Genomic DNA, 27936 nt, shown 5'->3' on the forward strand with positions numbered 1-27936 from the left:
CCAGCTGGATGTTGGGGCAGGAGGGGGAATGATTTAAAAAAAAAAAGTTGCCTGCTTTCCAGTCTGGTGGCTAGAGATCTGGCACTGCTGCTGATCTTGGATCAGTTCTACTGACAGGACAGCAAAGCAAATCCTATTTCTGGCGATCTCTCCCCCCACCCCGAAAGTGTTCTGTGCCAAAGGCAGCCCTTTTACCAGAAGAAGCCCTACTCCAGATGTTGGGCTTTCAGCCAGGGGCACGCTGCAAGTCATGCTTTTTTTGGATCAGCAGAAATGCCCGTGGTTGCCTTGCAAAGCCTAGGGGAGGGGGTGGCTGCAGGGCATGCTGGCCCAGGCTGAGATTGGCCACAAGCTGATGGAGGAACAGCAACCAAGGAGAGAAATAAAATGTTTTCTACTTTAAATGGCTTTAGTGCTGCTTTATTGTTATTTTACAAAGGTATCCCACCCTGAGATCCATGGGTTATAACTATTTAAAGACATAAACACATCGGTCTGCAAACAGCCACTTATCATGGTAAAAGAACAGCATTAATCCACAAAGGTGAGCAAACTTCTGTCTTATAAAAACATTGGCAATGCCAGCGGTGTAGTTTTAAGCCCCACATTGCTTCTGGCTGTTGAAGAAAGAAAAGACCTCGGTGTAGTCTATTGCTGCATCATGGCCCTCAACTGAAAACAATAATAACAACAAGTAACAATATACAGAATAGGAAAATAGGCTGAAAAGCTTTTGAGGCAGGCACGGAAACAGGACATGTACTAACTCTGCCCATTATTGTTTTCTGTAATGGAAGGAAAAGGGGTATGGAAAAGACATGTTTTCATTTAATTTTCATCCATCTATTCCCCAGCTGGGGTATAAACTTACTTATGTGCATTCATAGACACAGCCCAACTGAAATTACTACACAGCAGTTTAGACCAGAGTGAATTGCTTTGTGTTTCGAGTTCCAGTCTATCCTTTGGGATCTGGTGCAAGAATTTTCTTCTGGACTGTCTCATTCTGAGCTGCAGCCCTGCAGTTGATGGCCACCACCCTGATGGCCAAGAGTTGAGCATGTGCTGTGCGGATAAAGTTGAGGCTGAGCTCAACTCCGGGGAAAGTCAGGGATGTGTCTGTGCAGTTTTCTTTGCTGCAACCCAAAGACACTTTGCTAGGCCTTCTTCTGGGATGTTTTTTCAACTTCCAAGTCTAGCCTACAGGTAGTCCTCATTTAATGACCACAATTGAGACTAGAATTTTGGTTGCTAAGCGAAGCCAACCCAATTTTATGACTTTTTGTGTTGGTCATTAAGTGAACCACCATGGTTGTTAAGGTGAATCATGCAGGTCCCCATTGATTTTACTTGCCAGAAGCCAGTGGGAAGGTTGAAAATGGTGATCACGTAACCACGGGATGCTGCAATGGTCATAAATGCAAATTGGTTGCCCAGTGCCCAAATCGTGATCACATGATTGTGGGGACACTGCAAAAGTCTTGTGAACACCAGTTGTAAGTCAGTTTTTTCAGCAGTGTTGTAAGTCTGAACCATCACTAAATGAATGGTCATTAAGTGAGGACTACCTGTACAGTGCTGGGATTCTCTGGAGGTCTCCCACCTAAATGCTAACCAAGACTGACCCTGCTTAGCTTCTGACCCCAGACAAGATTAGCCAGATTGTAGTACTGCAAAATAAGCTTTTGAGTTAAGTTGAATGCAAACCTGCCTCCAGGAAATGCAAATGCAAACCTGCCTTCATTTCTGGGGAAAGAAAATTTTTCTGGACCCTGAAAAATTCTGAAGAAATGGAAGCAATTAATGAACTGGTATGTGGTGCAGGTCACAGGGGGTCAGAAGACAATCCTGTACTGCTCACCTAGACTCCCTCCTTATGTTTCCCTGCTCCTTTCCTACTTTTTGTCTGGAATCAGCCTCCCCAAGGAATTCCTACAACAAATGCCCCCGGGGTCAAGGCAAGACTGCCCTAACCACCCCTCTGATCGGTGGAGAAGCTAAGCAAAGCTGGGCTGGGCCAACAGCCGGGCCTCTTTCCCTGAGGAGCCTGCCCGGCCCAGGTCCCCCCAGGCTCACCTCCGTCCTCCTTCACTGGCAGGAGGGAGCTTCCTGCCCTAGTTTGACCGGCCAGTCCTGCTCGGGCCTGCCAAGATCCAGCTCTGCATGTTGGCTTCTCCGAAGCTGCGCTGCCCTTTGGATGTGTCCATGCCCCCTGCAGCAAGGAGGCATCCTGTGGGCCTGGCCAAAGGATTTCTGCTTTGAGGATGTTTAGCACCACTTGGCAGCAGATCAGCTGTCCAGGCAGGGTGAAACAGGTGCAAAGGGTTTGTCACTGACCAGATGTGGGGACAGATGCTTCTGGGGCTGCCCAGGGCCCCAGTCCCTTTGCCAGCTCTGTAGCTACCTGGGAAGAACTGGAAAGGGACATGATGGGCATGTCTTTGTTTCACTTGGCTGCTTTGCCAGCAGAGGAGGCCATGCCTTGGGGCCATGGCCGGGGTGGGGGGAGGGGGGCGTTTTCAGGAGAAGGAAACTGCCCCCTTGCTTGGGGAAAGGCCGGTGTGTGCTGCTGGGGTCCCTGGGGCTCCTGCTGGGCAGCCCAGACTGATGGCTGTGTGCCCAGAAAACTCCATCCCATCTCTTCTACCAGATGCCCAAAGGACCCTCAAGTTGGGGGGCACAGTTGTCAGCCTGCATGGTTGACAGCTGGAGAAAAAGGGCTTTTCTTGGTGCTCTCTGGGCTTGGCTGTTGGCTTGCAGACGTTTCATTACCTGACCAGGTAACATCATGAGTGCAAGCGGTGCGGGATTTGCTCCCTGTGTATATAAAGTGGCTTGACCTGCCAGTGTTGGTGGGGGGTGGTTTTCTCCTTGGTAGTTCCTTGATTGGGGTATTTTTCTGCTTGATTGTTTGCCTGGTGTTAATCCCTGCTTATCTGGGTGTTGGCTGCTTTCCTCTTAAAATTCGGGCGGGAGGCCCTCGGCACCCTCAGACTCACTACGGGACCCTCTTGTCGGTGCCCACCTCGGCCGGCGGGAGGGGGGCGGCGAATCCATCGGCTATTTCAATGGCCTGCTTTTGTCCGGGTGCCGCGGGAGGCGCCGGGCGTCAAGGGCGATTCGTTCTCGCGGCTCTGTTGGGCATCCCGCCCGGCCGTTTCTGGCGGCTCCTGGAAGGCAGCGGCAACCGAGCGGGCCGGAAGAGCGCCGGAGCGCAGGGGAGCTGCAGAGGCTCCCCTTTTGTTTATCGGACGGCCCGACCTTCGCCCCCGACCCGCCCTCCGCGCGCTGCCAAGGAGGCGGGTCCGCCAGGCCGTCGCCAAACAGCCTCCCCGCGCCCTGCGAGGGAGCGCCAGAGAGCGAAGCCGCCCCTCGTTCGCCGGGCGAGCGCCACCGTGGCCGGGAGCTGCGCTCGCTCCTTCCCCGTCCCGTCCCGTCCCGTCCCGTCCGTCCCCGCGCATGGCTCCGTGGCGCGGCGCCGAGCTGGCCCCAGCGGCGGCCCCCGCGGGCCAGCAGTACTTCCGCTCGGACAGCAGCGACTCGGCCGCCTGCATGCTGGGCACTCCGAGCGGCGCCGAGGGCGAGCCGCCCGCCCGCCTCGAGAAGCGCCGCCGCCGCCGCCGCAAGCGTTGCAGCCCGGTCTGGCTGGCCGTGGCCGCCATGGGCATCGTGGCGCTGCAGATCGCCTCGGCCACCGGCCTCTTCGTCTACTTCACCATGTCCATCGCCAAGGTAGGCGGGCGGGGGGGCGCTCCGGCCGGATGTCGGCGGAACAAAGGGCCGGCCCGGCGGCCGCTGCAGACTTGCTCCGGAGCAGGAGCGACCGCAGGAGTTCGCCTTTGGAAGGCCCTGGGCCGGGGGCCTCCGGCACCGGAACCCCGATGGCGCGCCTCTCCTGGGCTCCGCGGCGGGGGCGGGGCGGGGGGTGATGGGCTCTGGGCGAAAGCGCGGGCGGCCACAGAAACGGGCGGGAGGGAGGCGAGCCGCCGCGCCGACAGGAGCGGGGACGGGAGGGCGCTCCTCTCAAGAGCCCTTGGGCCGGCGGGGCGGCGCGCCCGGCTACTCAGCCGCAGAAGGGATTGGAGCGCAGGGGAAGGCGGGTTCGGGTTTCGGCTTTGTCGGGATGGTTTCCGGGTATCCGTACTCGAGAAGCTCTTAGAGTTACGACCTGCAAAACGTTGTGGCAGGAACCAGACGCCAGCACAGATGTGTCAAGGACAGACCCTGCCAGACCAACTTAAGCAAACAAGCCAACGGACCAACTCTGGGGTGTCTTTGTCGCTCTGCTTTGTCCACGGATGCTGCAGACATTTCCGGCCGTGGCGATACCTTCGGGCAAGCGCTCTGTGCTGTGCTGATTCGCTGTCCCTGAAACCTGGGCTGGGTGATCGGGGGACTCAGCTGGTACCTAAGCCAGCCGACCGCGATATGCCCAGAGGCGTCCTCAGACCGGAGAATGGAGTGGGTGCTGGAGGACTGGACCCTTCTCCTCGCAGTACTTTCGCTCACAGCTTGGAGGGTGGAGGTGCATTGCAGACCTACAACTGGCATTTGCTGCAGGGAGCCGGCTAATGCCCTGGAAGCGATCCTGATAGGTTAGCAAAAGCAAGAGAATGAGAGGTAACAGAGGAGCGCAAAGTTCTCTGTTCAGGAAACAAAAATGAAAGGCAGCGTGCATGTGGGGGAGCACCAGCCTTGGCAACTGTACTCAAGGAAAAGCTCTTGGAACAGCAGCTGGCTGCCAGCTGAACATGAGCCAGCAGGGTGAAGTGGCTGCAAAAAAAATAAAAAGCGCAAAAGCAGTTTTATCATAATAACAGAAATACGATTTCCAATCTTGTAAAGCAGTTGCTTCATTTACTCTGCTTTGCTTGGAGCCCATCCCTTCGCCTTCCCCACTGAGCAGGGCAATGAGGACAATCAGGGGATGGAGACTGGGTGGGAGAGAGAAGAGAGGAGCTGGGCACTTTCAGCATTGAAAAATGATGCCTGGGGGTTGGGAGGGGCATAACAGTCCTCTTCAGATCCCCAGAAGAGGTCACAGGGAGAAGGTCAAGACCTGTTCTCTTTCATTCCAGAGTGGGAGAGGCAGAATAACAGCAGTTACAGGAAAGCAGATTCCAACTGAAAGTTAGAAAAAAATTCCTAACAGTGTAAGAACCATTTGACCGGCACCATGAGCCAGAAGTGGTGGGCTCCCTTGGCTAGATGTGTTCCTCCAGCCCATCTGCTTGCGATGATTCAGTATGGATTCCTGCCCAGAGCAGGGATCGGGCTCTGTGCCCCACCCCCTGCAAATCTATTCGATGACTCCAAGCTAATCAGAGCGCAAGTGAGCACTGACAAACATGGACTGGTGGCTCCAAGGGCACAGATAAGGAGCACAGTAGATTAGGGGTCATGAATGATCCCTTCCTTGGCTTGTACAACCCCAGGAGCCCCTTTCACATCTTCCATGACATGCTTCTAGCCTGATCTTTGGCTGCTGGAAGAAACATGGACATGGGTTCCAGTGCAAAACTGTTTATGAGAGAGACTTGGCCTAGTCCCTTAGCAACACAGATCCACCGCCCTGGTCAAGGAGGCCTGACTGACATGTGGGTGGAGTGGGGGCTCCATTAAGAGGGAGGAAGGGGGTACGAGCTACTTCTCCACTGGTTAATGCTGAAGCCTGCAGGTCCAAGGGGGATTTCCACTGCCCAGTGGAGCAGACCAGTCCTGTGTCTTGAGAGCCTGGAGACAGGGGAGCCCGGGGGGGGGGGGCATTAGTTAGGGCAGGGCTGAGGGCTGCCAAGGGGGCAGCCAGAGCATTTGCAGTAGCCTCCAAGGGGGTGTTCCGGTCAGGCTGGAAGGGACTGAGAGCCACCGCTCAGGGCCTCACTTCAGCAAGGTGCTCAGCCGTAGCATCAGACCACCTGCATGTGGGGCCATGGTGTTCAGAGGTGGCCACATTGGGGCAAGCAGGAGGCCAGAAGCAAGTCTTCCTCTTCAGGCACTGGGCCAGCAGATGGCCCTGTGCTGGCCCCTGTGGGTGTTGCTCCAACTTGGAGGGAAACTTTCGGTTCAATAATTAACCTTGCTGGGAAAGGCAGTTCCTTGTCATTTCTTACAGCCTGCCATTAAAACGTTTACAGACCTTCTGAAAGAGAAAATTGCTTTTGCCCAGGTGCAGGGTGTGTGTGTGCTACGTGCACCCCTTTCCCCCCAGCGTGTGGGGCATGGAGGGCTGCATGGCTGCCCTGCACCCCAGCTCGAAGGGCCTGCCAAGGAAAGGGTGAAAGCTTCGCAGGCAGTTGTGCTGGGTGCCAGTTCCACGGCCCTTTGTTCACAGTGTTTACAACCTTCTGTTGGGCCTTCTCCGCCCAGCCCTTAATCCCGCTATCACTTGGGAGAAAGCTGGCAAGAAGTCTGCATGCGTGCGCTTGTTTCATGAAGAGGGAAGGATGGGTGCGGCCAAAGTTTCCTGAATTTAGCAATTTCTGGGCTTAGTTTGGTTTCATTTTCTCGTAATTGCCATGCCAAGTCTTTGAGCTGCATGAAACGTCTAGGAGAGCCTCTCCTGTGGAAAGCCACCTGCCTTGCTCTGTGGATGTTGAGCACTCCTGGCCTTGCTGGTCAGCTAAGAGGCTGCAAACCAAGGGTGGCATTTCCCCCGCCATCTGTTGAGTGGAACCAGGAACAGCATTTACAGCCTGCTGTGGCCTCATGAGCTTCAGTGCCCTTGGGGGTTAAATGCACATCCTGCATCTGCTAAAGGGTTGGGAAGCATCCTGCTATGAGAAAAAGGGGGTCATCTTCTCCATGTGCCCCTTGTCACTTGGTGGGGATAGGCTGCTGGGCCAGGCAGTCCCTACCTTTCTTTGGGGGATCCCTTAGGGGCTCTGGGGTCCCCTTGATTTGGGGGGAGGGGTTCCTGCAGGAGCTCTGGCCCTAAAACTGTGTGCCCCCTGGCATCGCCAGAGCCCAGCAGTAGTTGTGCATGAAGCCCCGCTGGCTTGCGCTTCCCTGTGTTTACAGCTGCTGTTGTTTCACAACGCCTGACCCAGTCCTGGTCCGCAGGCTGGGTGCCCGCCATGCTGACTAGAGTGAGTCACCACTGGGGCATTTGGGCTGGGCTGCCTTCTCCTCGACTGGCTTGACCAAATGGCCTTTTCTTTCTTGCCCACTGGGCAAGGGAGAGGAGTTCATGGCAAGGGGAGGGAGACTCGAGGCCCCCCAGGACTCCTGTTCCCCTGGGGAATGGCATGGGCAGCTCCCGTAATGCTGACCCCAGTGAGCAAAGGTCTCTGCCACAGACATAAATCCACATCCTTTGACGGGCACCCTCCTAGCAAGGCTGGCATGGTGCATCTCCCGGTCTGAACCGGGTATCTGGAGGCCACCTGCCAGAGCAGTGGAAGGCCACTCTCCCCACCTGGCAGCTGCTACTACCTGGGTGCCCCCTCCCCCCTGACCCATCCCCTCTCTTTCCCAGCTCAGGGCCCAAGCCCACGGGAACGCGGAGGAGCTGAGGTGCCTCCAGCTGCTCAATAGGCTGCAGGACGTCTCCGAGGTGGAGGATCTGGTGAGCAGCCAGCCATGCTTCAAGCTGGCGCTCAGCATCAAGGACTACGTGGCCATGGTGAGCCTGTGAAAGGGAGGAGCCAGGATGCTTCGGGATGCTTCCAGCACTTGACTATTCTTTTGTTTCTGCGAGCCCAAAGTCTTGAGCCCAGTCAGGAGGGCGGGTTGTGGGGCTGCTGAGGGGCTGGAGGGGTAGAAGAACAGCCTGCTGAAGCAGGGGGGCAGGGGACAGGCCAGTCCTCTCCGGAACATGCCCAGGCAATCGTTCGCGCTCGGTCTGGGCATCACGCCCCACCCTGTCCTGTCCATCTCTTCCCCCCACCAGCTTGGATCCATAGCTTTGCTCAGTCCAAATTCACCTCCATAAATAAACAGGGCAGTGAATAAGTGGGGGCAGATGGGCAGTGGCAAAATTTAATAAATAAATAAATAGTAAAGATGGCTTCTGCTTGTCCTCCTCTTTCTGCTTGGAGGCTGGATGGGGGGGGGGCTCAGGATGACCCCAGCTGGTGGGACCACTGGACCCTCGACTCAAGTCCCCTCATCTCACTCCCCTTCCAGGTCACTGATAATGCCATCCGAAGGAGCACACCAAAGGGTGAGTCTGGAAACGGGGAGCAAAACCACTGCACTGGACTTCGAAGGGGAAGGAAAACATGTCAGGGTGCAAAATAATGGGCAGGTTGTTTGGAGAGGGGACCCTGCAAGGGAGCAGTGAAATCGCAACTCCCGAGGCAGGCAAGCAGGCCCTTCTCTCCCACTCCCTCTCTCATTCTGCTGCCCGGGGCCCTTTCCTTTGCAGCAAGTGTCTCCGAAAAGCAGAGAAGCTCCAGCCAGCCACTGGATAGCAGGCAGCTGGGCAGCCGGCCCTTGGCACATCTCACTCTCAGGAGGCCAAGCCCTTCCCAGCCGGGTGAGCCTGCAGGGGAGCTGGCCCTTTCCATGGCTTGGGTGCCATACCTGGGGGGTCATGAGTGCTGCAGGGCTGTGTGGGTTCAGCTGGGCTGCACAAGATCCCAGCAGCAGCCACTCACCAAATGCACCTTCCCAGTTGTTCCTTATTGGTGCTCCTGGACCCTTCCTTTGTCTGCCTCTCCGCAGCCCCAGCCTGGCAGAAGAAGAGATGGCAGGTTCCTTAATCCTGGGGTGTGTGACTGCAGCAGGGCCTTTGCTCAGCCCAAGAGGGATGGAGGGAGGGTTGCATGTAAGCTTATTTCCTGGAAAGGCCACGAGGAGGCTGATGGATCTTCCTTGGCTCTTTGCCTTTGATTGTGGGAATACAGCCCCTCCCGGGAGCCCCCCAGTCATACATCCTGTGCATCCTCTCCACCCTCCCATTATGACTTTCTGGCGCTTCCCCTCCAGGAGGGCCAGGACCGGTGTTCCGGGACCCGCAGCAGTCTTGCCAGCACCCCATCCTCCACTGGGCCAGTAGGACCATGCACGCACACCTCCAGAACCTCACCTACCAGGACGGGCAGCTGAGGGTGAGCCAGGCGGGCAAGTACTATGTCTACGCCCAGATCTACTTCCGCTACCCCACAGAGGGTACCAATGCCCGCTCCCTGGGCCACCAGCTGGTGCAGTGCATTAATCTCCAGAGCATTTACGGGCAGACCATCCTTCTGCTGAAGAGCGTGGGCACCAAGTGCTGGGCACAGGATGCGGCCTACGGGCTCCATACCCTTTACCAGGGAGGCCTCTTTGACCTCAAAGCGGGTGACAAGCTCTTTGTGTCCGTCTCATCACTGGACGTCAACTACAACGATGAGGCCGGCAGCTATTTCGGTGCCTTCCGACTAGATGTGTGACGACGGGGGACTGTTCCCTGCTGGCACACAGACAGGAAGCCTCAGTTCTGGGGCCTGTCCCCCAGGCGGAACCCCCAGGGGATGCCCATGTCTGTATAGTTGTTCCTTTTCCTGTTACTGGTAGTGACCAAGCTGCCCTGGAAGACAAGGGGCAGGACCAGGGATCAGCAGCCCTCCTGCTGGCAAAGCGAACAAGGCCCTCTTGCCTTTTGCAGACATTGTGAGATTGCTGGAGCCCCATTTGCTGTGAGCCTCCGCTGCGCCTCCTGGGAAGCAGCAGGTGCAGTGCATCCATCTCCGGAGCATTTATGGGAAGATGCCCCATTACAGCCATGTCACCACAGCAGCCAGAAAGGCGAGGAAGCTGAGCCAACCCGTCTCTGTCTGGGCAGGCCAACTGGCAGCTGCCAGGCTTCCAAGCTCTCCTGGATGTGCTCCATCCTCCTGCTGCCGACCCACCTTCTGGTTACCTCTACCTGGCCATCTTCCCTGCCCTTCCCCCCTCCTCCAGTCATTCCAGCTGAAAAACATGGGGCTCCTCTTTCACGCGCATGTGGAGCAGCCAGCCAGTTCCCAAGACAGACTCCTTGTGTGCACTGAGCTCACTATCCATGTGCCTTACAGGCAGCCCAAGCTACTCCCACTCCAGGAGCAAGGCAGCCATTCACAGCACAAGAGTGTGCAGAATGTAGGTCAGTGTGTCACCAGAGTGAGCAAGCCCCCTGCCACAGAGAAGCAGGCCCACACCTTCCCACAGCCTCTCTTCGATGCCAGTCCTCTTGCTGCAGACACGCTGGGCGTGACCCTGAGCATGCCATTGTGCCTGCAGCCACAAGCCCCTCTGCCCACTTGGCGATGGGGCAGCAGCCCCAACACGCCTCCCAGCCCTTTTGGGGAAGACTGATCTTCAGGCCTCTGCCTTCAAAAAGGTGTGCTCGAGTTGGAAATCTGGCCTTCCTCCTCATGTGCAATTCCAATTTCAGCAGGACTCCCCAGGCCGCATTGCCTGCTACATGCCAGGAGCTGCATTCACCCAACATGGTGAGGGTTAATCTTGGCTATATTTTTGTGGCTCAGCATTTTGCATGACCCCCACTGCTTGGTCAGGGTCCAGTGCACTGCACACACCTTGGCCATGGATTAATTTAGTAGACTGCATTGTGTGAAGGCAATACACCAAACTGCCCCTTCGGAATGCTGAAAGGGTGGGGAAGGGTGACCCCCCCCCCAGTGACCGTCCTGTTGCACCCAGAGGCACAGCCCAGGCAGCATCCTGCATGTCTGGCAGGTGTGAGCCCACATCGGAACTTCGGCACCATTCCTTGGGGCGGGCGGGGGGAGTGCTGCAGCCAAAACTGACCTCCCCAACCCACATTGATTCAAAGAGCACCACTTCCTCCCCCTCCCCTCCCCGGGGTTAGGCAGGAATGACCCTTAAAGCAGCAGCCACAGTTATATCATCTCTTTACTCCAGAGTGGAATCTCCTTCCCAATGCGGCTCCAAAACAATTCTACGATAAGTCTGTCCTTCCCAAGAGAAGATTAATTTCCACAGATTATATAGTGCAATTGGTTATCTTGTAGAAAAAAATAAAACATGATTATCACTTGCTCCACACGGAGAAACCAAAGACAGCTCTGGATTCTCAGTAAAAAGAGAAGCAAAACGGGGTCCGTCCAGCCAGGCTCCGTGGGGTGGAGTGGAACCTCCCGGCCCCTCCCAGGCTTCAGTTGAACAATATGGAGTCTGGATCCTGGTTTGCCATTTGTGCTATGTGCTTTAATACATCCTTTTTGGTAATAATTCCTAGCAGCTTCCTGAAAAAAACAAACAAACAGAGAAACAATTGACCTAAGTGGAGAACGGGGAGAGACAGCCTTCTGACCAGCTTCCCCCCTCCAAATTCGGACTCGGCCACAACCGGGACCTTTTAACCCACGGCCTCAGGAGAGGAGCAGCTGTCTCATTCCCAGCGGACGGAGGGAGAGACGACTCGTGCCAGGGCGCTTTTTCCACCCAGCCTAGAGAAACACCCCCTCTGAAGGCTCTCAGTCATCGGAGCCCCTTCCGGGCACCAGGCACCAGGAGAGAGGCTTTAACTGGGGCCTGGGCGAGAATTCAAGGCCTGGTGGAGGGAGAGCCACTCTGAGTCTTCCAAATGTAGCATTTTAAAGAGACACCAATCTGGGTTCCCCTGAATTCCACATCAGCTCTTCCAGCAGTGGGGAGAATTTGCTATCCTACATGTATACTTTGTATATATACAATATATTTTTTCATTACTGCTAATGAACGGTCTTGTCTCAGTTTCCTGAAGCCTTAAGGCAACTCCAAAGAGAGTCTCAAAACCAGTGAGGGTCCTGGAAGGGCAGGGGCAGCTAAACCAGTTCTACGGCCGGGGGTGTTCTACCCCACTGGGAGAGCTATAGAGTGGGGCCACTTCACCTCCAGCAGTGTAGGGACCAGGAGGGGCCGTGCCCCAAAGCTGTGGGGCTGGCACTGGCCACAGTCGGGCAGACAGGGACTCACTGGTTGTATCATATGTTCTATTTACTCATTGGCCACCCCGATCTATTATGACTCTGGGCGTTCATCAGGCAAAGGCAGGACTTCCACTACAAAGCAACGAATACACCAGAGAAACACGGCTCCCCCACCACACTAAGCCAAAACAAGCAAACCAGCAGTGGGTTAGTGTGATGCGACAACAAGCAGGTTTCCTGTCATGCAAGGGACCAAAGCCCAGCAGAGGGCCCTTCCCCTTCTCACCCGTTGTGTGTGACGAGGCACTGGCGTAGCCCAAGTTTTCGGAAAATGTCCACCACGATTTCCATGGGAGTTTGGTCTGTCACAGTGAACGGGCTGAGGTCAAGGATGCTCCGCAGCTTGAGCATGGAGGGGGAGCAGGGGGGTAGCGGGGGGTGGTGGTCCGTGAAATAAATAACCGAGCTGCTGACAATCCCTTCTTGCTTCTTCCGGGCGCTTTCTGTGGGGGGAGGAAGAGGATGAGAAGTGGGGGTGCAGCCCATACCAGGCCTCCCTGGGCATCCAGGAGACAGAAACGACCCCGCTTGGGGCATTTCCGGGGCACTTCTCTGCTCACTCACCGATGGAGATGATGAGGTCTCGCCTGAGGACGAAGCCAACAAGGCGCTGCGACTCTCTTGACACCACGACGGGGTAGCCGCTGTAGGTGGTCTCACGGATGATGGCCTCCACGTCCTCCACCCTCATGCTGTCCTGAGTGAGGACGGTCAACGCGGGGTCATTGTGCCGCGGCCGCATGACATCCATGGCCAGAGTCTTGTGGGTGAACTCCTCCTTGGCCTCCAGGAAGGGGTAGCCGTTCAGGCGGATGTGGGCGTCATAGATGCCCTCCCGGCCAATGGCATCGGCCACCCATTTGCTGGTCATGGCAGCCGCCATCAGGGGCACAATGTACTCCAGCCCTCCCGTGAGTTCAAACATGATGACCACCAGGGAAACCGTCATGCGCGTCACTCCTCCTGGAACACCCAAACGGCGTGTGAGGTGAGCAAGACCCTCGCCTGCTCTAAGGCTTGCCCTGGCACGCCATTCCAGCCTCCTGTTTTGTTTCTGAGGGCGGCCTCAGGACCTGCTGCAATAACCCCATTGGCAATCTTCCCAATCGTGAATTCCCAGCTGTATTTCTTTATGAATAAGTTTTATTAAAAGAAGAGTTTACAAGGATTTAAGAAACAGAAGAAGAAAGAACAAGAAAAAGAGTAAAAAAGGGTAAAAAAAAAATTGAAGAATAAGAAAAAAGCAGGAAAAAGGTATCTAAAGAAGCAACTTCCGACTGTTTGCAGCAGTTACAAACATAGCAATTGCCATCTCCACCCTCCCTTGTTGCCTATCACAGTTCCATTCTTCCCATAAACAAACCTTTTTAACCAATAAATTGTGAAATCAGCAGTTCATTTTTATCCATTTTCAGCAAAAAAGTCTATAAGGGGTTTCCAGTAACCCCCAACTGCGCTTCAGTTACCAAAAACATAGTGGAGAGCCAGGGCGTCCCAGCACTCTTAGCCTGGGAGGTGCCTCAGTGGTCAGACCATTCCCTGGAGCCAGGAGCCGGATCTGGCCAAAACACTTCTAGCTGACCTTTTATTTCTCAAAATTAAATTGATTAAAACCCAGTCATGGGAAAAGATTGGCACACAGGCTCTTTGGACCTCGGATAGCCCCTACTGGAAGCCCTCTTAACAGGAGCTTTGTTTCTGTCTCAGCAATGGCAAGGAAGGGGGTACAGCTCAGCCAAAGCAGCTCCTAAGCTCATCTTCCCCAGCTTCGGTTCCTGCTGGCTCTGCGGTTGAGCTCGAGGCCAACAACAACCAGTTGGAAAAGCCCCTTCTAAAGCACTCGGGAACACTTAGTTCCAGCGCAGAAGAGCAGCCACATCTGCTATGTTTAAATTAATAGAAAGAAGGCGGGCTTGGGAGTGAGCCGGAAGCCACTTGCTCCCCATTCTCTGCCACTCTGAAGGGTTTGCTTGGGGGGGACTGGCCAGCCTGGGACTCTGGGGCAGCTGGAAGAGCACCAAACCTGAGCCAGGGTGCCCACCCTGTGACAGACTCCGCGGCTACTCACCCAGGCAGGCGGCAGCCCCCACCATTGCGTAGAGGCCGGGCGTGATGCAGTCGGCGCCTTGGCTGCACCAGCCCTTGAAGATCAGCCAGTCGTGGTGGTAGAAGGCCAGCTGCTCCATGCCCACTCCCAGCAGCCGGCCTGCGATGGCCCCCACGGCCATGCTGGGGATGAAGAGGCCCGACGGCACCTGCGTAGAAACCCTCTCAGTGCGGCCAGACTGACACTGGAACCCTCTCAGTGCAGCCTGGAAGCCCGGCCATAGCAGACCAAGCTCAAATGGCAGGCCCAGCCTCAAGCTTCTGGGTCAGCAGGGGAAGGACAGTGGCCCTGCGCAAGATGCTGCATGGTCCTGCACAGAGACGCACCCTGTGGAAACCTCGGGGATCTGACACTGCCTCTCTCCACTCCGGTTCTGCCACCTGACTGAGCTCCTCTCCTCTCAGGATGTTGGAATGCTTCCTACCTCCAGCCACCCAGCCTCTGCCCTAAGGCACCCAAAAGCTTCATGATTCAGGAGGGGGACTGGGGCGGGGCCCATGCCCCCCAACCGGCCTATCCTCGCTTCATGCTCGGCAGTCCCCTTGCCCCCTCCCTCCCCCGGAGAGCAAACCTCAGCGGCTGTGGGACCATCCCCGCCTCACCTTCATGCCGAAAGTGAAGATGGTGATGAAGACCTTCAGGAGGAGGGCCAGCACCAGCTGCCACATGGCCGTGCGGACGCCTGCGCCAGCAGCCCGGTGGGGCAGGTCGTCCCCTTTGGTGCCGTTAGAGGCGCTGAGGTAGTCGCAGAGCTTGGAGGAGTCCAGGAGGCTGCAGTCGTTGAAGAGCTCCGAGATCAGCTCGCTGGTACTCATGCGGGTGTATTCATTGGGAAAGGCCAGCAGGGCGGTGAGGCCGGTGACCACCATCACCTCCGCCACCGGGTACCAGCCCAGCCTGGTAGTCTTGCGCCGCCGGCACCAGGCAATGTTACTGCGGATGAAGAAGGCCCCCCAGAGCCCCCCAAAGATGCCCAGCAGGACAAAAGGCGCCAGCTCCAGCAGGTGCCAGGGGCTGTGGAATTCCACGTAGAAGAGCACCAGGCGGCTGTTCCCAAACGGGTTGATGGAGCGCAGGGTGAAGGCCGCCACCAGTGCGGCGAAGAAGGAGCGCCACAGTGTCTTGAGTGGGAAGTAGTAGCTCACCTGCGTCAAGGCAGAGGGAGGGGCGGGCTCAGCTGCTGGGCCCTGCTCACCCGCAGCCCAAGGACTGCCATCCCCGTGGCTGTCTGGGCATCAAAGGCAGCAGGAGAGCCCCAGCGGGGAGCAGGCCAAGGGCAACCCTGAGCTTTCTTTACCTCTTCTAGACTGAACAGAACGCCTCCGATGGGCGCGCCAAAGGCCACCGACACGCCAGCAGCCGCAGCAGCCGACAACACCTAGATGGAGGACAGCCGTCAGCAGCGCCCCTTGCGGTGAGACAGGCCAGAAGCAGCCGCCCATTTCCTCTTCACCTTTCAGCTTCCTCAGCAGCTTCCTCAGAAGGTGCAGCCAGCTGTGGCCATCCCACCCTCCCCAAGCATGCCTGCCCGTGCCAGGTCTGTGCCAAGTGACGAGCCTGGCCCCAGAGCTCACCTCCCGGCGCTTGGCCTCGTTCTTCCTGTACTTGGTGAAGAGGTGGCAAAGGATGTTGCCACAGCAGCAGGCAACGTGGACCAGGGGACCCTCCTTCCCCAGGCTCAGGCCTGACGAGACGGCCAGCACCAGGGTGACAGTCTTGATGAGCAGCGTCCACTTGCCCAGGTAACCTCGGATGATGAAGCCACTGAGGATGGTTTTGATCTGGAAGGCAACGAAAGCTGCTGGGGCGGGGAGGAAAAGTGTTTTGCCAAAGAGCCCATCAACTTCCTTTGCAAACCCTAAGAGTGCAGAACCACTTGGGAGTGAAGCATGGGCCCTGGGCGAGAGGGGCATCATGTGGGGCAGAACAGGAAGTGGCGGGGGGGGGGGTAAAAGAAGGCAGTGCCCCAGAACCTGCCATGCTAAAGCTTGAGCAGACCCTCCCTCACCTGGAGGGGGGCCGAGAGCGGACTCACCTCCGGGATCCCTGAGCCACAGGCGTATGGCGCAAAGCCCCGGACAAGCAAAACAGCCAGGAAGGAGAAGAGCAGCGCCCAAAGGACGTAGATGAAGTAGTTGAGGGCGTAGCTAAGCGCTCCCTGCAAGGGCAAGAAGCAGCGGGTGGCCCGTGAGGCTGGCTGGGCCGATCCGCAGGGCCAGCCCGTCGCCTTGAGCAACAGGCCCCGCTCCCACCTCCAGAAGCCGACCTAGATGCACACCCCTTCCTCTCTGCCGGTCAGCAGCTGGGCCCAGGTCCTCCACTCCGGGCACTTGTCCCTGTCCTGGAAGGTCGTCTCGGGCGAGTTCCAGCAGCAGTGCTCGTGGTTGTACCAGAAGCCATTCAGGCAGACCCCCTCCTTCAGGTCTGTCATCCAGTGGGCGCTTATGTCGATCATGCCAGCCAATGCCCCTGTGGTCAGAGATGGGAGGGTTGTGGGGGGGTGCGACCAAGCCCGCCCCCGCTCTGCCCAGCAGCACCGGCCGCTCACCTGCAAACAAGCCGATGAACAGCATCAGCAGCCACCCCGAGAAAGCGTCGCTGACGCTGTGCACCAAGGCCCACGTGGATTCTTTGCTCCTGTTGGCGATCTAGGGAGGGGGGGGCATTCAGAGGCAGTCCTCTTCCGTGCAGCTCTGTGTCTAGCCCCCGCACCTGGGACCAGGGTGCTCTGGGAACGTGGGAGAAAGGTCTCTTCCCAGGGGCCACGCTGACGGTGAGCGAGTCACGTGGCAGCGCTGAAGCCAGGACAGACTGGTAGCGGCCTGCTCCCCTCCCTCTGTGCCCACTCTCAGCCCAGCATGTTTCTTGGATGTAGGCCAGCCCCCCTGACCATTTCCGGTCCCTGTCAGAGATTGACCTTTTCCCAGCTCTGAGTCCCGGCCGCTCTGGGATCAAAACATGACTCCCACTGAAACACAAACCTTTGCACGAAGCTGCAGAAGCCCCTTCCCCACCCACGAGGGCCTGGAGGGCAACAGGCCCACCTGGGCAGCCCTGACTGACCTCTCGATGCCTGTCTCGGTCCCGAGACTTCTCGCGCACCCAGTCAATGGTGTTGAAGTCTTCGTATGTCCCCACGCCGGGGAGAGGCACCTCCAGGAAGTCCATCACCTGCCTGGCCCCATTCATCCCGCCTCCATTGTACGAGGAGAAGCCTGCCGGGGATCGCGAGACGCCGCTTACCTCCTTCGCGTCCCCACAGGACGGAATGCAAAGTCCCAGGAGAACAAAGGCGTTTCAGAAGGCGACGACGGGGCAAGTTAATCTTTAAGCAGCTTCCCAGGGAGACGGAGGGGAGGACTGATAAAATGGCTGCAGAAAAACTGCCCAAACTTCACTTCACTTGGAGCCAAGACTAAGACCACCCTCCATGGCAGGTTATTAAAATGAGACCTGGCTGCTGACAGCCCTTCGTCCCGGGGGGCAGGGGGTGGGGGGGCAGGCAAGCAGTCACACCTTTCCTGCTGCCTTCCAAACTCCAGCTTTCCTTTCCACTGGAGCCCACGGGCACACACAAGAAGCCACAATCACTGCTTCAAAGATGGGCATCAGGATGTCATCGCATAACGGATACAATTACGTGGTATTAATTCCATCAGAGGTGACAGGATGCCTCGCTGTTCAGGCTCAGATATTTTCACTCTAGATGTCTGCCCCAACCCTTGCTAAAACTCACTCCTATTCTAATGGGCAGGAAAAGATAATTGGGTTGGGTGGCCCCATTACCTTTCCTTGCTTGGGATTGCTCGGAGCAGAAAACCCGCTCCGATGTCATCTCGGCCTGTGTGGATCCCTGCCAACGATCAGACCCAAACGGAAAGCTTCTGTCTGCAGCAAGCTCTCTGCCACTGGGTTCAGCTCCCAATGCATCAGGCTGAATTTTGTTTAGTCTGAAAGCTCACTCCTTCATCATCTTAACATTAACCAGTCTGGTGGAAAGACTCACTCATTCTGTAAAATCTATAGAGTTCCAAATCATTTGGGATCAGCTGTTAGGGAAGGCAGAAAAGCCAGTGTTGCATACATCTTAGCCACTGGTCCAGGACTTCCCTGTTCAACTTGGAGCAATATTCAGGGTGGCTCTGGGGAATCTGCTGCTCTTTGGAGCACACCAAACACAACGCTACTGTGGTTTGTAGTGAACAAAACTGCAAATACACCCTGGGGGAGTCACTTGCGCCAACCACACCGGTGTAATGTGGTGAGCCTCTACTGCAGGTGATGAGGATGCCATAAATATCACCAAATCTTCAAGCTGGAGAGGAGCTAATAGGTCACCTAAGTCCCAGCACAGATTCCTAATTAGGAAACCTCCTGACCTCTGCTTAAAAATTTCTGCCCAAGGGAAGTCCACTACCTTGGTAACTGGAACCCCAGTTTGCATCCACCCCTCCCAAAACTTCGAGAAACAACTGCTCGATCCTATGTGCGACAATCCTTCAGGCACACATATAAGCAATTCCCTGGGCCAAACCTGCATTGGCCCCTTCAGCCTCTGCCTCCCTCCCTGGCTCTGCTCCACCGGCCAGCGTCGGAGATGGGTGCACAGGGGCCTCAAACTGCTGGGGGTCGGCTGCTCCTCTGCTTTGAACAGCTGCCGTGGCTTGGCTGAACCCGGCACAGGCGCGTGGCATCAGGGGAGTGCCCCAAATGGAGAAGCAAACGAGGCACCGCCAGCCGGCCCCGAGTTACCTTCCATCGCCTCTCTGTCCAGAGGAGGAACGTCATCAGCCATGGAGAAATCCAGCACCCCCCCTGCAACCTCCACCATGTCTTCATCACTGCTGCTGCCTTGGAAACTCCCATGCCGGAACCCTTTACTGTTCATGGCCAGAGGGCGCCAGACCTGCAACAGGGAAGCAGAGGTCACTTCCACCTGCACTTGCACCCCAGCGGGTCACGAGAACATAAGCTGTGCCTGCTGGATCAGACCCCTGGCCATCTCATCCAGCAGCCCGATCTGCAGTGATCCACCACTTTGCATTGTGCACCAGTTGCGCCCGTTCCTAGATTGAGGGGCCCTACTCATGGTCACTTACGCTTTGGTCACCTCCTGGTTGGACCACTGCAATGCGCTCTATACGGGGCTGCCCTTGAAGAGTATCCGGAAACTTCAGCTGGTGCAAAATACAGCAGCCTAGACAGTTGTGTGTGTTTCTAGTAGAACACACATTACACCTCTGCTCTGTGAGCTGTACTGGTTACCAGTCTGTTTCCAGGTCCAATTCAAGATGCTGTTTTTGACCTTTAAAGCCCTACGTGCATGGGACCAGGCTGAGGGACCGCCTCTCCTCAATTACATCTGCCCGTCCCACCAAATCCAGCAGAGAGGGCACATTACGGGTTCTGTCATCTAGGGAGCTACATTTGGCAGGCCCTAGGTGGCAAGCCTTTTCTGCTGTGGCACCTGCGTTGTGGAATATCCTCCCCCAAGGCAAGGCTGGCTCCCTCATTTTTGACTTTCCGAAGGTCTTTCAAGACCCGGTTGTGCCATTTGGCCTTGGGACTCCAGGGGACTGGTGAACCAGCAAGGTGGCTCCATTATTGTTAACATCCCTTTGCCTACTATTTCTTTTTAGCTTTGTTTTTTATGGTTTTTAATGTTTTCAATAATAATTGTTGGTAATAATTTTTTTTTAGCTTTGTTGTACGCTGCCCAGAATCACTTGTTTTGAGAGATGGGTGGCTACATAAATTTGTGAAATAAACAAACAAACTGAACCAGGAAGCCCAAGAGTCTCCCAGCAAATGGCCTTCAGAGGCAGTCCCACCACCAGCAAGGCTAAGAGCCACGGATCCCCAGGACTATAATTGGTCCAACCCGTTTAAAGCTAGCTAAGCAGGTAGCCAGCAAATTGAATCTCATGTTGTGTAAAAATAAAAAAAAAATCCTTTCCTCTGTCCTGATTCTTCCAGGATTCACTTTCATTGGGTGGCCTCTATCCTAGTATTTTGGGAAGGAGAAAACAGCTTCTCCTTGTCCCTTTATCCACCCCTCCTCTGAACCTTCTCCAGCTCCACTAATCCTTTTTGAGGGGCGGCACCCTTATTGTCCCTTCCCTTCCCACCTCTATAGGTCCCTCTCTCTCTCGTGGCATCAACCTGACTTGTTCCTGCAAAACAAAGGATAGAGAAAGATACCCTGAATTGTGCAACACATCTAGGGCAGCAATTTAAAGTACAGTATTTACGTTAGGGGAAGGCAACTTTATCAGCAAATTTTAAATTGTGTGGCTCTCCGGCCAGTTTTTTCAGCTTGTCTAAATGAGCTTGGGGGCGGGCATTTCCAAGATGTGGCATGTGAGGCATCTCCACCAAAGCCCCCCCCCCCATTCTTCAGGCACGTTAACAGCACTGTTTGGAGGCATTTAAAGGGTACCTGCGGGAGCTCAGGAAGCATCTCGGAGAAGTTCACCCAAGGCCACAGAGGCAAGACAGGGGACAAGAGACATCCTCATTGGCGAGAACCGAAGAGCAAGGGCTGCTTTGCCACCACAGCATTGTGCAGCCCAAGACGAAGAAAAAACGCGGGGGAGTGTGCATGTGCAGGCTGGAAAGCCAAACTCGCTCGTACAGTTCTCTCGAACACCCAGCAGGACACGCCCCCCCCCCATTTTGGAAATACCTGTCATCTGCGGCAGGCCAAAGTCTACACAAGGCTGCCCCCGAGCGGCGGACTGCAGGCCCAGGGTCAAACATGCGGCAGGGTGAGCAGGAAGCAGGAGGGAGGGGCTCCCAGATATGGGCTCCGTATAATGCAAACAGACACCCCCCCCCAAAGCCCGCTGCGAAGGGGACTGGGCAGGCAGGGCAAGCGAGCAGTACAGCGAGGGGGAGACCTGGAGCCAGAGAACTGGCTTGTGGTGGCTCCCCACAACTGCATCCCTCCCGCTCTGAAGGATTGCAAGAAACATTTTGCGAAGCTCACAAGCAGACAGATATTCAGCTGGTCACAGGCCTGACTGCAGCTATTAAGCAGGGGGGGCGGGGCATGGAACAGCCGGCAGCCTGTCCCCTTCTCCGGGCTTGGCCGGACACCAGGCCAGCAGCACCAACTGCTCTGCGATCGTACAGCAGCACCCTAGCCGAGACGCTCCAGCCGCGGGTCGGCCTGCGGAGGGCGAGCAAGTTCCAGGCTCAGGAGGTGGCCAAGAGGGGAAGTTTCACCGGGAAATAACCATTTCATCATCACTGGAGGGGTGGTTGGATGTTGTCTTGGCCACTTATGAGGCATAAAGTTGCCTGCAACTGGGAGAGCACCTCATTCCCTCTCCAAGGCCAGGAGGCACGGAGGCGTGCGGGTGTGGGGTCAGAAGGGCTCGGAGCAAGAGCCCAAGCCCCTCACCCTGCTGCAGTGGCCGGTTTCTGGGCCTAGCAAAAGGGGGCTGCAGCGCCTCCGAGAAGCCACTCCAACAGCGAGGCACGGCTACAAGGGGTGACCCGATCATCCTAACTAGTGACGTCCCCCGTTCTGCCCTAGCCCCTCCAGAGCGGCAAGCAGGCTCAGAGCAAGTCCTGGTCCCGGGAGCTATTCTCCGCCACTCCCTGTTGCCCACAGCTGCAGCTCCCGGGCTGGGGGGTCAGGGGGGCAGGCCAAAGGTCCCTTAACTGACACAAGATGGACTTACAGCGCAGGACACGGCTGGGCCAAAGCCGCTCCAGAGCACCACAGAAAAAAACCCGTCAGGCTCCGGAATGAAGCCCAGCCAGGAGCCAGCCAGACACAGATGCCTCCCTTTGGTAGTCCTGGACGTGGCTCTTCTCCTCTTTTATCTCCCCAAAACATCCTGACTTCCAGCATGCATGAAAAGCGCCAAACTCAGACACCGAAACGGCTGGATGTCCAACACTGAAACAGTTAATCAGCCCTTCAGCGGGGTGTGTGTGTGTGTGTGTGTGTGTGTGTGTGTGTGTGTGTGTGTGGAAGCGTACCAGGAAAACGCCGTTCCCTCCCCTCCCGGAGGGAGGAGACGTCTGGGGGGTGGGGACATCCTGTTTCTAGGAAAGGCAGCTGCCTCCAGAAATACTGGCCAAAGGGGCTCCCCAATTCGCAGCGGGGACCTTTAGGGGGTGACATGGCTCCTTGTGGCTCCTTCCCAGTGGAAGCGCCCCTCTCCGCCTGACTCCCCCCTGGGACTGGCTTAGTTGTTAAGGCAAGAAATTCCTTTTAAAGGGCCAACTCACACAACTGCTGGGGTCAGCAGGGCCTTGGCAGCAGAACATGCAAACCTTTGCACTTCCAGCGCAATTTCGCAATAGGGGTGATCTGCCAAAAGCATCCGATTGGAAGTGGCTCACTCACTGGCCCACCCGCTCAAACAGCTGCAGTGCCTCTGTAGCACTCACATAAACAGGCTTTGAAACAGCCATCCTATATCTACCTACCTACCTACCTACTCATCTAGGGAACCTGAGCCAGAAAATCAGAATTTTGGCTGAGGACCCTTTTCAAGCTCAGGAGCTCTACGGCCTCATTGCAGATCAAAGTCCACTGCTATCAGTTTGTGCATCATAACCTCCCCCGCCCTACCAACACATGTTGCAAGATTCTTTTCTGTGGAACAGATGCCCCACATGTGCTGGCCTATGGCACTAACAAACACTGGTTTGGTTTGACCCTGGAAAACTCGCCCATGGACTCCCACACAGAGAGGCCCTCTTCAGCAGTGCCCCACCTGTAACCTCCCAAGTCGATGATGCGTTTCAAGCTGCCCTAGCTACTAACCCTTCACTGGGGGCTCCGTCTCTATCCCCATGCCCGAGAGCATTTGGACCCAGACTGGGCAGAAGCATTTCTCCAGTCCCTGAATCAGCAGCTGAGGGAAAGGGCTGGGCCGGGTTCAAGGCTGCTTTGATATGCACAGAGGCAGCCAAAGAGGTCGAGCAAGCCCAGAACCCCACCCGCATCACAGCTAAGCAGCGTCTCTCTGTTCACAGCAACCCTTTCAAAGGCACTGCCTGCTCCAGAGGGACCTTTCTAAGACAAGGCCACCAAGGAGGGGCGGCAGGCAGGTGGGCAGATTTCTGAGAGCAAGTCACGTCGGTGAAGTTTGAAAGTGAATGCTCCTACGGAATACAGGAAATCCCAAAGAACCCAGATGATTCTCTCTTGCCCCACCCCACTTCCAGGGCCAAATGCTTCCCGGATTGCTTTCCCACACACCGGTCAGGACCTCTGAAGAAAGGACGCTTTGTTTGGTTTGCAACAACTGCGGCTGGACAAGTTCTTGTGGGCTGGCATATCATTCAGAGTGACTGAAAACCACAACGCAGGTTTCAAAGTTTTCGGCCACATTGGACAGAACCTGCTCTGGGAGGCAGGAAGCCTCCGGCGAAACGCTCATCAGGGTCTCTCTCCCGGCACACTGGTGCCTGCTCTGCAACGGAAAAGCCCAGCCAAACCTTTCCCGGGTGGGATACAAGGAAGAAGAGCCAAAGGAACATTGCCAATCTGCCAGAGCCTTATGGCAAAGGTGCTAGATGTCACTGTTTCAGTGCAAGACAAGAGAAAGATGCTGCTAAGCCAATCCCTGCTGTGGCCCCACCAGGAAAAGGCTTCCAACTTCAGGGCTCACTTGGTCTATGCCACCAGCTGCTCCACACATCCTAGAGGGTCTTCACCAGGCTTATCTGAAAGTGCCCAACTGAACCTGACATCCTTAGCGCACAAAGTAGGTTTTCAACTGTCAAATACGACAGCACAAAAAACATCAGACAAGGGGCAGCTCCTTTCTCAATTACATTTTTCAAAGAGTTCCCTTTTTTCAAGGGTAAGATCTAGAGATGCTGCACTGCAAGCCTGCCAAGACCAACAAGGAGTGACATCTATCAAAGGGGTCCTGGGACCTGAAAGATTGGGAGAAGGAAGCCCACCCAGTGAACCCGGGGAAGCCATGCTGTTCAGGTGGGCTGCTCCCTGGAAGACTCCAAGGGCCCATGAATGTTGACCTTTCCAGCTCTGCTGGTGCCATTAACCCCTCACCCACCCCATTCACATCCTAAGAAACAGCGTGGTGAGAGGAACGGATGACTCAAGAAGCTTGGTAGGCTGAAGAGCATCGGAGGTCACTAAGTCAGAAGCTTCCAACTGATCAAAGAGACCGAGGCAAGCAAGATGTGCTGAGGAGAAGCCAGGGACCTTTTCTGTACTGTGTGAACCCCCAGCCAGCCATGCAGAATCAGGTGCAGGAAAAGAAGAGGCCTTCAGGTGGCTGCAAAGACCTTCCCTTGCTCTGTCTACCAATCCAGAGCAAGTAATCAGGAACAGAAGTCACAGGCGCACACTCAGGAATCACAGGAGAGCACAGGCCATATCAAGCTCTTGTTGTGAGCTACAGCTACAAGAGCAGATGCTTAGGAGCCCAGGGCATATGGCAAAACAGGGTGCCCACGAGCCTGGCTTAAAAATACTGGGCAGGGTGCTCTGCTTGCACAGCTTCTCCACCTGCTTTTCTAGGGTGGGGGGTGTCTTTGCAAGATCATGTACAAAGGAAGGTCACTAAGCTGTGGATACCAGGCTTGGCTTCTTCTCCTTCTCTGATCTCTCTAGCCAAGTCCACCTAAACCCCAACATATGTCGCCATTACAGTCTACGTACAGCCTCTGCTTAGTGCCTGGATTCAGTTCCCATTAAATCCACATTAAAACAGCAGGTAATCTCAAGATCACATGCCCACACAGGTCACCATGCTAACCATGTACAAACACTCTGGATTTGAGCCCACAAACGGAGCAAAAATACCCAAGGGCAAAACAGACATAAATCAACAGGGTCAACAGCATACTCCGGGCTTGCAGAAAGGCTGATTCTCATGGCCAGGGAGAAGCAGCTGGGCCCTCAAACAGCTCAGATTTAAGCATATTGATGTCTGAAGAACAGTCAGCCTGAAAACTTTCCATCCAAAGCAGTGGCTTGGTTGTCAAGGAAGGGGCTGAGAAAGCAGAACAGAAAGATTGTGTCCCCACAGAGGCAAATGAGCTCCGAATGTGCTTTCTGTGAAAATGCCTGGCTACCTCCTCCATGGAAACTGGGAGAACCAACTTCCTTCCTCCGTGCCGAGCAAGGCCAAATCTACATTACAGCACATCCGCCATGAGTCAACAGGGACCAGCTGAGGCTTTGCGACATTCGCTTCACTCGCCTAGATATTTCTGAACCGAAGGTACAAGTTGCCTACATCTGCTCAGGGAGCTTCAGCGTCTCCGCAAAGGGCCCAGGAGACAGATTTCACAACTTCATCCGGACCCCAAGCCAGGCTTATAGACTTCCCAGTCTGTAAAGGTTAAGAAGAAAAATACACACGAACCACGCTGGGAAATCTTGAGTAACTAAGTCCATGGAGAAAAGTGGATTCGCTCTTGGTGCGCAGGATGCCAGTTAGGCCCCTCTATAGTCCGAGGCTGAACACTTCCACCCCATGCCTGCTTGTGCACTTCCAGCAACAAACTGGAGCAGCTGCAAGAAGGGAGAAGGCGCCACAGTTCAGGGTCTGCCAACAGTGGCCGAGATAGCTGCGGGGCTGCCTGCATTCCGGAGGTGGGAGCACATTCTGGGCACCAGCTGGCCTTGGGGGTTTCTGACCCTTGCAGCCGATCAGCAACACTTGGCAAACTGAGCCAGAAACAAACCGCATCTCAAAGGCCCTCGACAAGAGCTGTCTTGGATCTGATCAAGGGGCTGCTCACTCACCGCCACTCCCCAGCAGTGGCCAAAGGGGTGGGGGCAGAGCTCCACATTTCAGATGGACGCCGGGGGTCCCTTTTGCTACTAAGAGTGTAAGGCAGGTCCTGCTGCTGGACTGACCAAAGCCCCTGGCCAGAGATTTGGCCCCACTCTGGCCAAGCCCCAGGAGGCCCCTGAGCAAAGACAGGGGAAAGACCAGCCTCTACCCCATCTCTCCAGTAACCAACATCCAGAGGCTCTGATGCACCGAACTCCCTGTAGACCTGAGTGGCTGCAAATTCCATAAGCTGCTGGCAATGCTGCTTCCTTCTGTTCATCTTGAGTCTCTCCCGGTGAATCACTGTGGGCAATTTAAATATTCCCAAGCTGCAAGAAGAAAAACCTTCCACCAGGTCATTCCTACTTATAACCACCTCATCTTTTTTAATAAATTGGGAAGCATCCCCAGCGGGGAAGATGTTCTTCATCATCTGGGCTGATCAGGGGCCCAACCATCTGGGGAATCACAGAACTGCCCGTCTGGTACAGAAGCTCTAATGCTGGCCCTGGGAAGGCAGCCCAGACATCGGACCTGGTGAGGGAACTATTTGTACACAGAATGCCAGAAGATCCGAACAGAACTCGGGAAGACTCTCCTCAGCACAGTCTTTCTTAATCATCCTCCTCTTCATCCACCTCTAAGGATTGTGGGTGGCCAAGTTCTGCCCCAGGCTGTAGATGCACCGGAAAACAAAGCTCCCAGACTGGTCATTAGAGAGCCAGCATTTTGCTCAGAGCACAAGGCAGGAAATGAATGGTACCAAGACTGTCAAGTGAAGCCAGATCACGTGCTAAAACGAAGCAAAGCAGAGTAGCCACCTGTCCAGGACAAGAAGCGGGGTGAAGGCATCACCAACCTGCAGCCTCACTCAGCATTTTGACACTCTTTACTCTTCGTACGCTGCAAAATGGGAACTTTGGTGCCAGGCCTTCCAGGGCCAGCAGAAGAGAGCCCGGGCAAGGCCACGCTTGTTGGGTGATGCCAAGCAGCAGCCTTCTTGACCAGGACAAAGCTGTGGCAGCAGCCCCACTCCTTCCTGCAAGGAAGCAGCCCAGTCGCTCGAGGCGCTGGCCTGCCAGCAGAGAGGAAGTACTCAGCCCGCAGTCCTCCAGGGACAATCCGGCCTTCTGGGGAGGCTCGGAGGAAAACGCGAGGGCGCCCCTGGCCTCAGGGTGCGTCCGGCGGGAGCTTCGCCTTGCTCGCCCTGGGAAGGAAGCAGGTAGCCCAGCGAAGCCTAGACAGAGATCGCCGCGCGCCAGCCAGCAGGACCCGCTCCCGGGGAAGGCAGCGCCGGGCGTGCGGGCAAAGAGCTCGGGCCTTCGCGGGCTCGTCCCCGCGGGAAGGAACGGAAGCGGCGGCGCCCGACCGGGACCGTTTCACCTCTCGCAGCCTCCCCGGCGAAGCTCCCGGCAGCCCCCTGAGAAGCGCCCCCCCGAGACCGCCCTCGCCCTCCGGGGTTCCCGCGGCCCAGACCTGCCGCTGGAGGGAGCGGGGTCCCCGAGGTCGCCGCACCCTGCCTCACCGCCACGGGGCCCGGCGGGAGGCGGACCCCCCAGCAGCCCCCCGGGACCCCCGGCAGCCGGCCGGGACGCCTGGCCCCTCAGGCCCCGCCGCCCCCAGCCGCAGGAGGCTTGGGGGGGCGCCGGCAGCCACTCGTCCCGCCCGCGGTTCAGGGCCGCTGCCTCCCGGGCGCCGGCGGTCTCCCAGGCGGGAGCGGGCCGCCGTCCCGGCAAGATGCGAGAAGAACCCCGGCCGCGGGCCTCCCTCGCCCCCTCACCTGCGCGGGCCGGCGGGGCTCCCCCTCCTCCTCTCCTCAGCGGGCGGGCGGACACTGGCGAGGCGGGGGCGGCGCCATCCGGACGTGCGCGGAGGGGCGGGTCATGTGACTCCCGGAACGGCCGTCTCCCGGGCCGCCGCGGAGCGAGGGGTGGTGCCTTTCCGGCGCGCGTGCGCAGGCGTGCGCAGCCGCAGTCGGCGGGAGAGGGCGGCGCCCGAACCGCCATCTTTGTCCCGGGACGCGTGCGTCGCCCCGCCTCCCGGCTGCTGTCGAGGCTGGTCCCGGGAGGGGCCGTTCGCCTGCTGCCGATGACGCGGTCCCGCAGAGGTGTCCCCAACCCGGCGCCCCCGA

General features: G+C 56.5%; 2 protein-coding genes across 4 annotated transcripts; one reads left to right on the forward strand and one right to left on the reverse strand.

Annotated features, from left to right (window-relative positions):
- Window positions 1-2985: 2985 nt before the first annotated feature.
- Window positions 2986-11664, forward strand: LOC134504331 (tumor necrosis factor ligand superfamily member 10-like). The gene is made up of 5 exons (XM_063313490.1): window positions 2986-3732; window positions 7475-7621; window positions 8125-8161; window positions 8366-8476; window positions 8929-11664. Exons 1-5 carry the CDS (start codon window positions 3460-3462, stop codon window positions 9372-9374), a joined length of 1014 nt encoding a protein of 337 aa, XP_063169560.1. The 5' UTR covers window positions 2986-3459; the 3' UTR covers window positions 9375-11664.
- On the reverse strand, window positions 10931-27732 carry CLCN5 (chloride voltage-gated channel 5). Of its 3 annotated transcripts, XM_063313487.1 has the most exons (13): window positions 27586-27732; window positions 18778-18931; window positions 17089-17240; window positions 16574-16673; window positions 16304-16494; window positions 16061-16183; window positions 15600-15806; window positions 15323-15403; window positions 14628-15170; window positions 13987-14173; window positions 12483-12881; window positions 12145-12361; window positions 10931-11192 (listed from the first exon to the last, which is right to left on the reverse strand). In XM_063313487.1, exons 2-13 carry the CDS (start codon window positions 18911-18913, stop codon window positions 11102-11104), a joined length of 2427 nt encoding a protein of 808 aa, XP_063169557.1. In that variant the 5' UTR covers window positions 18914-18931; window positions 27586-27732; the 3' UTR covers window positions 10931-11101. The 3 variants fall into 3 exon arrangements, with proteins under 3 accessions (XP_063169557.1, XP_063169556.1, XP_063169558.1); XM_063313486.1 differs by lacking the exon at window positions 27586-27732 and having other exon boundaries at window positions 17089-17271; window positions 18778-18897; XM_063313488.1 differs by lacking the exon at window positions 27586-27732 and having other exon boundaries at window positions 17089-17848; window positions 18778-18877.
- Window positions 27733-27936: the final 204 nt, after the last annotated feature.

Source organism: Candoia aspera, chromosome 12 (genome assembly GCF_035149785.1).
Source record: "Candoia aspera isolate rCanAsp1 chromosome 12, rCanAsp1.hap2, whole genome shotgun sequence".
NCBI classification, from domain to species: Eukaryota; Metazoa; Chordata; class Lepidosauria; order Squamata; family Boidae; genus Candoia; species Candoia aspera.